This window comes from Microtus ochrogaster, linkage group LG2 (assembly GCF_000317375.1).
Source record: "Microtus ochrogaster isolate Prairie Vole_2 linkage group LG2, MicOch1.0, whole genome shotgun sequence".
In the NCBI taxonomy this organism is placed as follows: domain Eukaryota; kingdom Metazoa; phylum Chordata; class Mammalia; order Rodentia; family Cricetidae; genus Microtus; species Microtus ochrogaster.
The window spans coordinates 11,720,917-11,736,022 of NC_022028.1; the positions used below are offsets into that span (position 1 = coordinate 11,720,917).

Sequence of the window (15,106 nt, forward strand, 5' to 3'; positions counted from 1 at the left end):
GAGATAAGGTTTCTCTGTGAAACAGTCCTGACCGTCTTGGAACAGACCTGGAGCAGACCAGCCTGGCCTTGAATTTACAGAGATTGGCCTTCCTCTGTTACCCAAGCACTGGGATTAAAGGTGCACCACCACCACCCAACTATAAAGGTTTTTTTTAATATAATTTGCTCTTTTAAATTATCTTTATAAGGAAATACCACATTGTTTCCTTTGTATCTAATAACAGCTTTAAAAAATAGGATATATGGCATTAAGTGAGAATCCTAACAAATTACTATTTTAATGTACATGTCCATTTTTAAGAGAGCAATAGGGGAATTTTTATTATTTTTTATTATTTATAAATTTATAATTGATTTATAAAGCCATTTATAATAGCTTTATCATCATTTTATTGGTTTTTATGTATTTTATTAGTAAATGGAAAAGGCTATACACTGGCATCTTACATAGATTTCTCTTTTATTCAAATCACAACTATTATGTTTTAGATAGTTTTTAGGGTCAGGACTGGAGAGATGACTCAGTGGTAAAGAGTAGAATCCCTCCCTTCCAGAGGACCACAGTTTAGTTCCCAGCACCCATGTCAGCCAGCTCACAACCACTTGTAACTCCAGCTCCAAAGGCTTCAACTACCTTTTCTGGTCTCTGTGGGCATGTGCACACATACACATAATTTAAAATAATGAATATACATCTTTGCAAAAAAAAAAAAAGTACTGGGTAATGTCAATTTCTAATTGTCTAGAAAATGTGGGTGCTGGATAACTTCCTATTCTATCTATACAAATGGGATTTGAGTAGGACCAGAGAGATGGCTCAGTGTTTAAAAGGACTTGATATCCTTTCAGAGAACCCAGGTTGGGCTCACAGCACCCACGACAGTGTATCACAACCCACCCCTAATTCCAGTCCCAGAGGATCTGATACCCTCCTTCCGACCTCCAACGGCAGCAGGCATGTGGAACAAAGGCATACATACATACATACGTACAAGCTAAACATTCATACATATGAAAAAATATTAAAAGAAAAAACAAGAGGAATTTTACTGAGTCAACTGCATTTTGCTCACAGCTGCAAATATCTGAAACTGTAAGAAAGCATTTGAATTTCAAACAATTTTGGTCTAACATGATATTTGTAGAGCGTTAAAATGGATGAAAATAAAACAAATGAATGAACCATTTAATATGTGATCTGAGTGTCATGTTTCTGACAGTGATCAATAAAACTGGTGGTATCCCCGAAATATGCCGCTAGAATTACTGACATAATTCTTTCACGTATCTACGGCTGACATTTAGACAGAAAGCACTTATGTCCATGTAAGTACACATGCATGTAAGTCCGAGTTAACTCGTCACCAACACTTTTATATTAAATCATCACTCACCCATGAATGAGCTCAGAGTCAATCAACTGATCCCCATAACTACATTCTCATCATCTAGATATTTAAAATTACATAATTGTGTGAGGATTTTTTTTTTCACTTGATCTTTTTCTTACTTGACTAAGAATACCAAGGATGTCCCCAGTGCTCACTTGAAGCTTGATTTAGTCACACTAGCAAACCCCGGGCTCAAATGTCAAAAGGGATCAGTCAACATGGTGGGCTAACCGTGCTGCAGCGTGTGTGCTGCAGAATTCCTCAACACAGCAAAGCAAATGTTTAGTCATTACACATGCTTTCTGTTAACTCCCTAGATGGGATTTTTTTTTTTACCTTTGTGCATTTGAGAACAAAGTGAATGCAGAAACGCCAGCAATCCAAGGCTTCATTAGTACAGGAGAAGCAACGCTCACTTTGCTACACAAATAATTAGAGAGATTAAATGAAAATAAACACGGAGAGGCTGAGCAGAGACTCTGAAGTTAGGTAATTATTTTAATTACTCTAGTGACTTCCACCAACCTTCATTACCAAGCACAGATCAAATTTCAATTGTTTTATGTAAGAGTATCATGGACAGGCGCAATAGCTACGATACCTCAGAAGCAGGACATTTTCTTCAAGCTCCTATCCTCGGTGGTTTCCATTTCAGCACCTGATAAAGTCTACATATTTGAAGGTGATACATTTTTACACTGCGAAGTGTTCAAGTCTGGGTTTTTTGTTCTTCTGATGGACATTCTTAGTAACTTTGTATCTTTACTTAGATTTGATCATGGATGATTTGGGGTCACATTTTTTTTTTTTTTTGCCACTGAATGTAAAGCAGTATGGCATATTCTGCCATTTGAAATAAATGTCACTTGGAATCATACCATCCTTATTGCATATGCTTTATTTGGGGTACACTAAGGTAAACTAATTTCAGCTTTCCACTTCTGCTTGTACCAGCTTAGGAAGAGACCACACCACACCGGAGACCCACTCTACACATGTATCAGCTTAGGAAGAGACCACACCACACCGGAGACCCACTCTACACGTGGGGTCGCTCTTGCCAGTCTTCCTCAGAAAATACTTTTCATTTCAGCCTTATGACGATTATGATGCACAGAGGTCTCCAGGCTGATGCCAATTCTTCTGGTAGATATCTAACTTACCCCTTTTTAATCCTTTCACTATCCTATGGAGTATGGAGGGGTGATGCCTGCTGGCTTGCTCATCATGACTTGCTCAGCCTTTGTTAGAGATCCAGGTGCCACTCACAATGGGCAGTGGCCTCCTCTACCAATCACTAATAATGTTCTAGATAAGAAAACTGAGCCTGAGGGGCGGGGGGGGGGTAGGGGGCAAGGAGTGGAGAGGTATACCACGAGGCAGAGGAATGAATGAGAACAAAGTATTATGTATGAGTAAGGCAGGAGGAATCCCATGACTTCATGTATGTTTACTGACTTTTCTCTTGCTACGCTGAAACACCGTGACCAAAGTGGCTTACATAAGGACTTATGGGGCTTACATTTTCGGAGGTTGTGGATGGGGAGCAGAAAGAGTTTTCAGGAGCAGGAAGCTAAGAGCTCACTTCTCGACAAGTAGCCAAGCAAGCTCCTCTCAGAGCCCACCCCCCCAGGACACACCTGCTCAAGCAAGACCATACCTCCTAAGCTTTTCCCAACCAGCACCACCTGCTGGGGACCAGCTGGAGTGTTTAAATACATGAACCTAGACGAGGCTTTCTTATTAGAAACTAAGTAATTCAAAAACTTAAGCAGACTTTCAGAGGTCCATTGACTCAGTATATAGAAGTAGAAAGTGTCCTGACTGACAACCAAACCCAGGAACTAAAACAATCCCCAAGACAGGAGTTGGAACTGAGCACATGGTGAGGATTGTTCTAGGTGGTTTCGTGCCAACTTAACAAGCTGAGTTGAGGAAAGGGACCTCAATCACAAAAACGCCTCCATAAGATCGGACTGTGGACAAACCTGTAGGGCATTTTCATTATTAGTGATTGGTAGAGGAGGCCACTGCCCATTGTGAGTGGCACCTGGATCTCTAACAAAGGATGAGCAAGTCATGATGAGCAAGCCAGCAGGCATCACCCCTCCATGACCTCTGCATCAGCTCCTGCCTCCAGGTTCCTGCCCTCTTTGAGTTCCCATCCTGGCTTCCTTTAATGATGGACCAGGATGTGGAAGTATAAGCCACTTTCCCCTCCAGTTTGCTTTTTGGTCACCTTGTTTCATCACAGCAATAGTAACCCTAAGACACGGGCAACGGGAAAGGATAGAGTGACAGTCCTCCAATGTGTCTTAGGTATGGTCTGATATCCATGAATTCTATACGCTAGCTAACATCTCTCGTTAATTTTCACGTTCGCTTGACTGGTGAAGTGTACGGTCTTCGACTAGCCCTGTTCTGGAGCAAACACAGTTCAGAAGAGGTTTTATGGTATAGTGGAACTAACAAAGATATTCCTACTAACAAAGGTTAGCTATGCTTTCAACATGACTCACTAACCACTGAGTTTTACTACCGCTATCACAAGGCAATTCTCTTCAACAGCATTTAAAATGTCCAAAAGAATAAGGAAGGTTTCAGCAACTACTTTGGTAAGGGGAGGGGATCAGGTAGATTTGTCTGTGACCTTCACGACTTTAAGGAAAGCTTGTAGCAGCTTCCCTTCCTTCCCTCTCCCTCCGGATGCTGGCGTGTATGTCCTGGTAGAATACGGGCAGGGAATCGAATGGAAGCACTGTTTTCAGGTTTTGGGCTCACCACTAGGGACAGTTTTGGGTTCTGGAGGTCACAGGGAAGGTGGAACCGAAGGGTAGGACATACTTGGGTTGTGGGGCAAGGGGAAATGTTTGAAAAGTCGCTCCTAGTTTTCGGCAATCTAAGAGGATCTTTCTGAAAACTCACAGCCATGCCGTGCCAGACCCTGGGAGCTACGTGAAGAGGAGAGAGATGGGATGGGCATCTATCCCCCCATAAGGACAGCCTGGGGTTCAGCTAAGAGATCCTCAACAATTGAGAGCATCTTCCAGTCACCGCCATGGCTCCGCTTGTCATCCTCGGACAGGCTTGATTTGATGGCACATCTTCCATCTAGGAAGAGCCATCACTTGCAACCAGGCAGTGTTGAGCAGGTGTTCAGAGAGGAAGTGGAGGGTTATAGCCAGGGCACCTGCGTTCTGTTTCCACTCTGCCAGTTACCACTGACCTCGGCAATCCTTTAAGTCTCCATCTTCCACTCCCTCATGCAGAAAATGAAGGTGACCCCACTTCCAAGGCCTCCTTCAAAGGATCCCAGGGCCGATCACGAGGAATAATTTCTAAGACTGCAAACACGGAGGACTCCAACATGAAGAAAAATAAGTTAAACCTACTCAGCTGGAGTTTCCAGAAATTTCTTCCCCAGAGATCCAACTGTGGCTGGGCAGCGCCAGTTCGAATTGATTCATTGCAATGGGCTGCCACACATGCCAAATACCTATGTGCAGGACCCCTCCATCCTCCCCGTGGGTTTCGGTTGATTTCTCCCTTTCATGAAAAGCGGTTTTTGTTGCCGAGATTCTGTACACCAACTCCACAAGCTGGGAGCCTGGGAAGGGACCGTTTTGCCTCCTCCTCCTCCTTCCTCCCTCTCCCCTCTTAAGGTCTCTGGAGTTGTCCGCATGTGAATGGGTTTCTTTGGCTGATCACCAAAGACCCTGCAGCATTCCCGAGAGCTGAGCCCTCTGGGCGATCTGAGAACAGCATCCCCCACAGTCAGAGGTCGCGCAGCCCCACGGGGACCATCCTCCCTCCCGCAGCCTCTGGCCGCGGGGAGCACCGGCTCAGACCCCGCAGAGAGCTTGGGCCCTTCCCGCCTCCGCCCCGCAGCCCCTCGCCGCCAGTAGCAGCGCTGCTATCTTCCCACAGGAGCACTGGGAGAAAGCTGGAGTCTGCAGCGCCCCCGCCCCCTCGCCTTTTCTTTCTTTCCCTGCTTTGGGATCTTGCTGTCTGGAGGGAGAGGTTCCGAGAAGAAGAAAGCTAGGGGCGCGAGCGCAGGTTTCTGCCGCGGCGCGCGAACGGAGCTAGGGGAGCAGCATCCTCGGTGTCCACTCAGGATCGCAGCTGCACTGACCGACATGTGACGGAGGAAAGCCCCTCTCATCATCTGTCGCCGCCTCCAAAAGGGTCCCAGAGCGCTCGCAGAGGCCGACATCCGGAGCTGCTTTGCCAGCAGCGTTGTGGGACGGGAGCGGCTAGCACACCGGCTCGCAGGTACCAGGCTCGCACTCTAGGAAGAGCGCAGCGGAGACCACCGCCTCGCTCGCACTCGGCACAACTCCGGGGCCGGCAGAGCGCTGCTGGACCGCGTCCAGATTCCCGCCGACTTCAACCAGAGTGACCCACAGCTCCAGCCCGTCCCTCTGCACCGCCTAGAGTTCCAGATTAACCGGAATCTGCGCCGACCCGCACGCCCAGGTCCCCGCAACGCCCCGGGCCAGATGGAGAGCGCGCCTGCCGCTGCTCCCTAACTGCTGACGCCGCCGTCCGAGCCGCACACCGAGGTCCCTCCTACACCGAAGCTAGTCCTTCTTGGGGGTGTTGGGGGTGCCCTAGACGCTGGGGAGCGCGCACCATGAAGTCGGCGCTGTGTAGCCGCTTCTTCATCCTCCTGCCCTGGATCCTGATCGTCATCATCATGCTGGACGTGGATCCCCGCAGGCCCGCGCCCCAACTCACTTCGCGCCCCTACTTCTCGCCCCACACAGTGGGCTGCGGGGGCTCCCGAGTCCCGCTCCGACGGAGCAGCCTAGGGCGTGACGCTGCCGAGAAGCGCAACGAGTCCCGGCCTCCGCTGCAGCCGGAGCCGCGGTTGCCCACCATCTATGCCATCACGCCCACCTACAGCCGCCCGGTGCAGAAAGCCGAGCTGACCCGCCTGGCTAACACGTTCCGCCAGGTGGCGCAGCTGCACTGGATCCTGGTGGAGGATCGAGCCACACGCAGCGAGCTGGTGAGCAGCTTCCTAGAGCGGGCCGGGTTGCCCAACACGCACCTACACGTGCCCACGCCGCGGCGCTACAAGCGACCGTGGCTGCCGCGCGCCACCGAACAACGCAACGCGGGCCTCGCCTGGCTGCGCCAGAGGCACCAGCACCAGAGCGCGCAGCCCGGAGTGCTCTTCTTCGCCGACGACGACAACACCTACAGTCTGGAGCTCTTCCAGGAGGTAGTGGCCCGGCCCCCGCTGGGGGGACAGGGGCGGTGGGGCTCCGGGGGTTGCATCCCCTTTGTGTTTCGTGTACACTTTTGAGTTCTCAGTCCTCCGTGCACACATCCCGGACTCAGCGTGGACACCTACAGGATGGGCAGTCCCCAGCCTCCTCCTCTGGTTGTCATGGGTGGAGAAGGGGCTTTGTGGTCCAGGGGGGAAGAGTTGGCCTTTGGACATCTTGCCCTGTCCGCGACTGGACCCAGTAACTAGCACAGGTGATTTGTACAACTGGATGGAGCCCAAACCTGGAGCTGGGCTTGATTAACTTGTAGGTTTTAACAGTGCCTACAGGTGATTCTGAGTTGAGACGTGTGTAGGAAGGGGGTACTAACAACTCAGTTTTGGAACCAATCTCTTCTGGTACAGTCAGCCAGCCCCCTGGTGCTAAATTAATCCTTAGAGCAAATACTCATATATTGGGGGGGGAGGAGCTGGTCTGCCTGGCCCCTTTTCTAGACCATTCTCTGAGACCTCTCTGGCTTGGAGTTTGTCTGGCCACTATTGCTTGGAGCGAATGCTGCCTGGTGTTCTCTGAGGTAGATCCTGAACACCAGCCGCCCCCTGCTGCTGAAGTGGCCAATGTTCCCTGCAAGGCCACCTGCGTGTGCGCAGCAGCGGCGGAGCAGGTGGCCTTTCTTGAGGCTGATCTATGATAACGCCGTGGGTCTATGAAGGAAAATGAGCTAGAGCTCTTGTCTTTTTTTTTTTTTTTCTTCCCAGCACTTAGTTACAGCTGAATGAAATCTTGATTTCTTTGCACGGTGGGACTGTAATTCTCCACCTGAAAGTCCTTTGCATCCAGTCTCCTAGAGATTCCCCCAGCTCCTCCATTCCCTTAGGAAACTGGGCGTTCGGGAAATAATATCTGCGCAGGATACTGGGTTCATAAAACAATCTGTGTATCCAGCAGGCAGATGACCCCCACCTCCATTCTGTCACCCAATGTCAGGTGGCTGTCTTGGCCTCAGGACAGTGGCTATACCCTTTCTGTTTAATTTTTGTCTATGTGGTTTTCAAAAATCTGTATTTAAAAAGTTAGTTGCCACCTTCATTTCTACCCTCTCCTTGAATAAAAGAAGCAGTAATTGTTCCCCATTCTCTCATTCCATGGGACTTGGTTTTTATGTTTCCCCAGAGAAATAAGTTTGGTTTAGTGTGTAGCATGGCTTTTATTATACCCACGATTAGAGCTACCAAATGATTGTTTTAAAGTTGGGCTTTTATTTTGAAGATGAGTGGTTTCCCTGTTCTTTCCACTAAAAGGAGGACTTGTGCTTTGAAGCAAAGACCTTTAACTCTGAATGCCTGTTTATTTTTAAGCCAAGTCTTCTTTATTGCCCATCTCCGAAGTTGCTTTACCTATGATGTGTGGTCTTGTTTAAGAAAAATGGTGCACATTGCTGTTAATTAACATTTGAGGGGGCTAAACTGGAAAGGGGGAAGACTGCCTTTATCCAGTGTTCAGCTTGCTGGCAGGAGGTGCCAGAGGAGTAGAGAAGTTGGCACACACAGGCAGGGAAACAGTTCAGATACAGGTCTTCCTTTGGGACTTCCCCTGCTGAAAGGGAGGCTTGTGCGGAGCCTATTAAAGAGGGGAAGAAAAATCAGTGGATTTTTTTTTCCATCAGTCTGTGGAGGGCGACTGAGGACTGATAAGGGGAAGAGAACCAAGTAGGGAGGGGAAAAAATGTATTGGCAAAGAGAAAAATCCAATTTTTTAAAAAAAAGCAAGTGAAACTTTTAAGGCAGGAACATTTCACACAACTAGAAATACTGTAATACTCAGAATAGATATTTTCAGACCACATGTAACTTTTTATGGATACATGTGTGGCAGGTGTTTTGTTTTGTTTTGTTTTGTTTTTTTTCAGTATAAGATGCAGGACACACTGTATCTCCCGAACCTCTGTCTCAGACAGCAGTTTAGAGCAAGCACCTTTCCCCAGCGTTGCCCCAATTCCCTCCTCCCAGGTATATTTTTTTTTTACAGATGAGGCTTTTTTAAATTATTGATATGAGTTTCATATTTCATCTTCCTTATAACAATCCTGTTTTTCTTACATGACACTCAACTTGATTAGTGAAGCTTATGTATCCTCTTGTATTCTTTCTAGAATTTGATGTGTATTTCCCTCTAAGCTCTTGATTTCATTGGTGGGGTGACTCACTCTGCACCCCTTCTGGAATTAATGATTCTATGTGGACTGCAGTCTAGAGAGTGTTCCCTTGGAGAAAATAGAGACGTCTATAAACTCCTCAATACTGTAGTTCCTGGGGGGAGAGGGAGGGAGGGAGGCTACAGAGTGGACTCCTAGATCTCAACCCTTTGTATTGAGAATATCCACAAATTCACTTTAAGTAATTCACATCATGTAAGGAAAGAATGTCCCAAGCCAGGCTTCGTCATTTTTGTTCATAGAGCTTCTAATCTCCACGGTTGGTGAGAAAAAAAGAAAAGAAAAACAGATAAGATAAAAGGGGGAAAATGAACCAGGTACAAATTAGCTCACCAAGAATTGCTGCAAATGAAGGATAGAGAAGGATGAAAGGCCTCCAAATTAAATTAAAGACGCAATCGGCAATCTGCATTTAATTATTCCTCCCTGGTAACTGGAATACCATGGGTTTTTTTTTTTCCCCCTCCTGTATGGCTAATTTTCAGCTTTCCTTTTCAACTGAGCCATGATGACAGGGAGGGAATATTGGCACAGGATGATCTCGTGTGCACAGTCAAACCCATCTGCAAATGAAGCTGAGTATGAGCCACAGCCTCAGAAGCTGTCTAAGTAAGCAAGGAGGAAGTAGTAGGTTTTTTGCTGGTTTCAAACACCTCAACTCCTACAGTTCTCCCTGTGGACATCGACAAGTTTGTTTTGCATGATGGGTCACTGGTAATCCTGCCTGCCTGTCTGCATTGATCAAGCTTTCTGAAAAAGCTTATTTGCAAAGGATTTAGGCTGCTTTAATAAAAGCCACAAGTACAGATAAATGGGACTTTATACCTGGTCATATTTTCAATAACTCTATCGATCAGATGTCTGTTCCTCAAGGCTTTCCCAAGCTTAAAGTGATGCTGTTCGGCTGACTGTATTTTCACCTTTGGAGATCAATTGAATTGAAAAGGTTAAAAAAAAATAGCACTTTCAAAGCAAAAAAAAAACAAAAACTTTAAAAATTTAACTTTAATGAGATGAGACAGGAAGATGAAACCAACTAAGATATTCAAGCGGCACGGGAGCCAGTTAATGAGATGGTGTGGGAGGTATTTTCAGCAAGCAAGGACTGAAAAGTGGAGAGGTCCCTGGCTGGGATATCTTTCCGGATGCTGTTAATCTATTCGTGTGCTAGGCAAACAAAGCGAGGGTATTTAATTCCATAGTATTTTGCTTTCTAAAGCATTCCTGTGTTCCCTTCTGCAAGTTAGTTGCTGGAATCATAACCCCAAAGACTTTTGGGGTTACAGGGTTGGCAGCCCCTCCCAGTAGGCACTAAGCACATCCTGAGAGGAGGCCTGGTTTTTTTCTTTTTTTTTACCCTGACCTAATTGCCTAGCTTAGGGGAGTCTTCACAAGGAAGCCTAGAAGCTTCTCATAGGTGTAGCCCAGAAAGGCTACCTAGAGCATACCCCTTGGATGGTATGTCTTCCCCTCTCAGAGTGTAATAATAGGCCATAGAACTGATAAAACTTGATTTCATCCTTTTATGGTTTTTTGTTGTTGTTGTTACTGTAAACTGCAGTCAGTCTTCTGAATGTTAGGTCTTCAGGTTTTCTTCATGCTCCCTGGGTGTATATTACTTGAATTATGGTTCTGCTTTGATAGTTTTCCTCAGAGACCAGTGGCCTCCGTTTGGATTTTGAGGTTTTAATGGGCCAGAAATAATAATTTGGGTTTAAAAGACATTGCCGACCTGCCTCTTCCCATTGTGTTTTGCTACCATTCTCTCCGCCCTACTTTTCACTGATGAGTCTCTCATGAATAGGCATGAAGGCATGCCCGGAGTATCATTTGGTGTGACGGATGTGTGTCTTCGAAACATTTAGGTTGTTGTTTTGCAGCTTCTTGGAAACCAGAGTAGGTGTCTGCGTTTTCCTGTCTGTTCCACTTGCCTCTCAATTACGAGCTGGTAAATTTTCTCTTGTGTGAACAGTAATAGAATAGTAATTGCTTTTAAGACAGGCTGAAAAAAAAAGCAAACAGAACAAAAATCGACGGTCTCATTTAACCACCCCAGGCGGTGTTCAAGGTGTGTGAGTGCATGCCACAGGACTCGGTACTGCCGGGCTGTAGCTATTGAAGCCTTTCTGACTCTAGGATATTTTGCAGGCTGATAAGGAAGCACATTATTGTATGTTTGATTCACAGGGCCATTGAAGCATGAAATTTAGGTTTTGTATGGTTCTCAGATTCTCTCCTAAAACATAAGGGAAAACGTTACAACAGCCCATAGAATGCTTTTCCGATTTACAGAAGGAAAACCGTAATTGTTTTCTCGGTCATGCTTGCTATGTTTTCCATACAGTTTTAAATAAGTGTCAAAAAATATTCTCTAGACCATTATGGAAAACCACAGCCAAAAAAAATGCAGAGTTGTGGAACCCAGTCCCAGGTGATACATCTGCACTACAACTCCTGCACCACCGAAGGCTCAGGGATCATTGCTGAACAGGGAAGCAGAAAGAGCCAGAGGGACCGGGAGGTAGCTGTGAGACTGTGTTTCCTGGAAATGTCAGACACTACAGCCATGATCAGAAGACAGCTTTCAAGCCTTGGTCCTCTCCTTCCACCAGGGATCAAAGTCCGGTGACCAGCTTTGATGGCAATCACCTTTACTCACTGAGCCGCCCTCTCACTGACCCCGCCCTTGGAGCTTCACTTACAGTAACTCAGGCTCACTGTGCCTGCTGAGATAGCATCCCCTCACCTCTGTGTTTAAATAGAAAGGCAGGCTTTTGACGAGTAAAGGGAATTTAAGCTAATGCAATTTCACTACGGTGCCGTGCAAAGGTCATATAATTGGTAGATTCAGGATAAGAATATGAATCTGAGTAACCTGGTCTAGCCTGAACCACTGGCTACCTGGAAGCTCCCATTTAGTATTCACAGCTGTGTGAAACGTGACTTGAAAGTAAGGGAAACATTGTATCAACAGAGTCTCCTGAGGTGCTGGCTGTCTCTGCCATGCTTGGTCTTCCTTCTTGACTACATCAACTCTTTAATATTGTCTTTTCCACTCTATGATGCAATACTGGGGACTATATTCAAGTCCTCCTTCATTCCAGGCAGATATTTGACCCCTGAGATCTATTCCAGCCCCACTTTACCCCTCTTTTTGACTATTTGGTTTAAGTTGACAAGAATTATAGACATGTGTGCAAATGGTGTCTTGATACAACATCTACTTTAGACAGACTAGAGAATGTTAGCTAGCAGTCACCTCACGTAGTCTTTATAGTGACAATATTTAATATAGTCTCCAATTTTAAGATATGTAGTGTCATTATCTAGACTTGCCATGTGATACTATATATGCTCTGAACTTTCTCGACGGAAATGTGACGGATTTCAGGCCACAAACCCCAAACTCGCGGCACCCTCGCATCTGATCTCAGAACTATCCCACATTCTCCCTCACTGTCTCTAACTTGTGAGTCATTTGATTCTCGAGATTTGTTTTCAAGTCAGTTGAAAATTGCTACATTCGTATGTGAACTAGAGTCAGAATTTCTAAAATGGTGCGTTCTTGTGAATAGTTCAGGATCTCCCGAGTTGGAGAGATGGCTCAGTCGGTAAACTGCTTGTCTTCAAAGCACACAGACCTGAGTTTGAGCCCCACAATCCATGTGTGGTATGTTTATAATCCCACGTCCCCGGCCTCACTGGCCAGGCAGCCTAGCCTACTTAAGATGTTCAGGTCAGTGTGAGATTTGTCTCCAGAAACAACAAACAAAAAACAAGATGGACGACACCTAAGGTTGTCATCTGGCCTAAGCGTGTACACAGACATACACACACACACACACACACACACACACACACACACACTGCCATGGGGGAGGGCATGCACTACACATACTACATACATAGCTGAGCACTCATGAACATGAATCCATACACACAAGCACTGTGCACACATACCTGAACACACATAAACACTGCACACACACACCTGAGCACACAGGTCCACATGTATGCATGTATGCATGTGTGCACGCATGCATGAGGGAGCACACACACACACACACACACACACACTTCTGAAGATAAATAGTAAGGTATGTGTGTGTATACAAAAAACTTGATCTCCTAGGCTTCTGTCTTATCACCATAGACAGCGTTGGACTCTTCAGGGCACAGGGCTGGGTGGTAACTGAATTGTTTCAAGTAGGGATGTTGGTCTCCTGCTGGCACAAGAGAGGAAGTGGGGCCTGAACTCGTTATGCGGCAGTGGATACCCTTTCCTGCCCCTCTCTTGGGGGCACACCTTTCGGTGCACATCAGCAAGTACCCTGGTGGCCTGCTGTGGGCTGCTGATGGCCAGTTCGGTCAGACCCACCTACTTGTTCACTTGTTCATAGGTTTATTCGTGTTCTTCTGGATTAAGACTATTCCTGAATTCAAAGCCAAATTAATGAACCATGAGTTGAGCCTTTTTGTATGCTTGAAAAAGCAAATCAAAGCCAGAGCCTCTGAGCTGGCTTCTCTGAAAGGAGAAGTCATGATCTCCACCAGTGTCGCGTTGTTTGGTCCTTTCCCACAAATAACAAACCCAGTAGTTTTTCTCCTTCCTTTTAAAATATCAATCTCCTCCATTAATAGAGAAAAGAATTTAAATGCTACGTTTAGTCCAGGTGAACTGAAGACTATCATTGTCCCTTCAGCTCTAATTGTAGGGACACATCCAGACAACCGAGTTCTACTCAGTTCAGTCATTGTGCGAATGTTATGGAGGGAATTCACATGGGCCTATATGTTACAGACCTATGTGGCCTTTTGACGTAAATCAAGGACAGAGCGATCATGAGCTCATCCAGCACAAGACAGTGTGTTTTCCTGCCACCTTCTGAATGCACTTCACTCTAACATAATAATAAAAAATACAGTAAATACACATACAGTGATGAAGCCATTTCCTACCATTGATACAGGGAGAGATCAATGGAAGGGTAGGTGCTGTTGTACTACTGGGCTGTTAGAGTCCCGGCTGCATGGTCATGCTACATGCTACATGCTACATGCCTGTGGTGCCACTAACACCTGAGGAATGGCTATGCTGCCACAGTTGGTGGATGTTGACGGGCAACGGGGATTTTTTTCAGCCCTGTTAAAATCTCATGGGCCAGAATCACAAATGGTGTCTGTGGTTGACCGACTTGTATCTTCATCTCTATAATGAAAATGGAAAGTGTTAGATGCCAGCCATTCCCCACATATTGAGACTTGTTATCAAGCAAGTTATGTCTTAGCAGTAATACTGCAGCTCTCTAAAGATCCTCCTCTGTGCCCGACCTTAAACAGCATCACAGTCAGACGACATTTGAGTATGAGAAGTCAGCTCGCCTTCCCTGCAACGTGACACAATTGAATACAGCATCTACTGTAACGCCAGGCGCTATACCCAGGGAAGACACTCACTGCGTGTGTGTCTACGCTAACTGTGCCACACTCTGCGTGTGTCAGGAGAAAAGCCAGTGTCCTTAGTAGAGTTCTGGTGGGATGAGCAGTTGAGGGAGTGACAACTGTCTGAGACCTGAGGCATGAAGGACCTTGTGGACGATGGCACAGGGAAAACGAGCTACCTAGAGATGGATCCACATTTGCGAACCCGAGGAAGTAAGATATGGAATATTCAGAGGCCTGACAGATGCTGCAGTCATATCCAGGGCTGGCATGGTGAGCGGTCAAGTGAAGGATTAGGAGCCACGCTTTCATCGCCTGCATGTCCAGGCATGGTCCTTCCTCTTTGGGATGAGATTTAACATCTATGCCCAAACATGTCCTGCAAAGAAGTCTTCAGTTGGTGTTTGCAAGTGATATTTAAGTCATGCCCATTATCTTCTTCTTCCTGGAAACTGCTACATTTTTGTGTGAATCCGGAACTTGAAAATATACACAGGGTGCAGAGGGCATGCCTTGCTTTTTATTTAGCTTTTGTTTCACATCTTGTTTCAGAATGCCCACTAGGAAAATGAACTTTTCCAACAGAGCTTGTGTAAGACAGAGAGTAAATTGATAAATAAATGGATATTGTCATGTTTATATTATATATTTTTATATATAATAAATTATTGTTACTTTTAATATTGAATCTTGATAGTGTAGCCCAGGTTGGCCTTGAATTCTCTATTCCTGCCTGGTCTCCCAAGTGCCGGGACTACTGGTGTAAAAGTCTCTACACCCAACTGATAGGCTAGTATTGTTGTGTCTAACAGTACCAAGAAA

General features: G+C 46.0%; 1 protein-coding gene across 1 annotated transcript in view; it reads left to right on the plus strand.

The window, feature by feature from the left end:
- The first annotated feature begins 3,616 nt into the window (after positions 1-3,616).
- Positions 3,617-15,106, plus strand: part of B3gat2 (beta-1,3-glucuronyltransferase 2) — an 80,040-nt gene continuing 68,550 nt past the window's right edge. Inside the window, exon 1 of the mRNA XM_005359874.3 lies at positions 3,617-6,620. Coding sequence (XP_005359931.1) covers positions 6,027-6,620 — 594 coding nt within the window. The 5' untranslated portion in view covers positions 3,617-6,026. The remainder of the gene's footprint in view (positions 6,621-15,106) is intronic.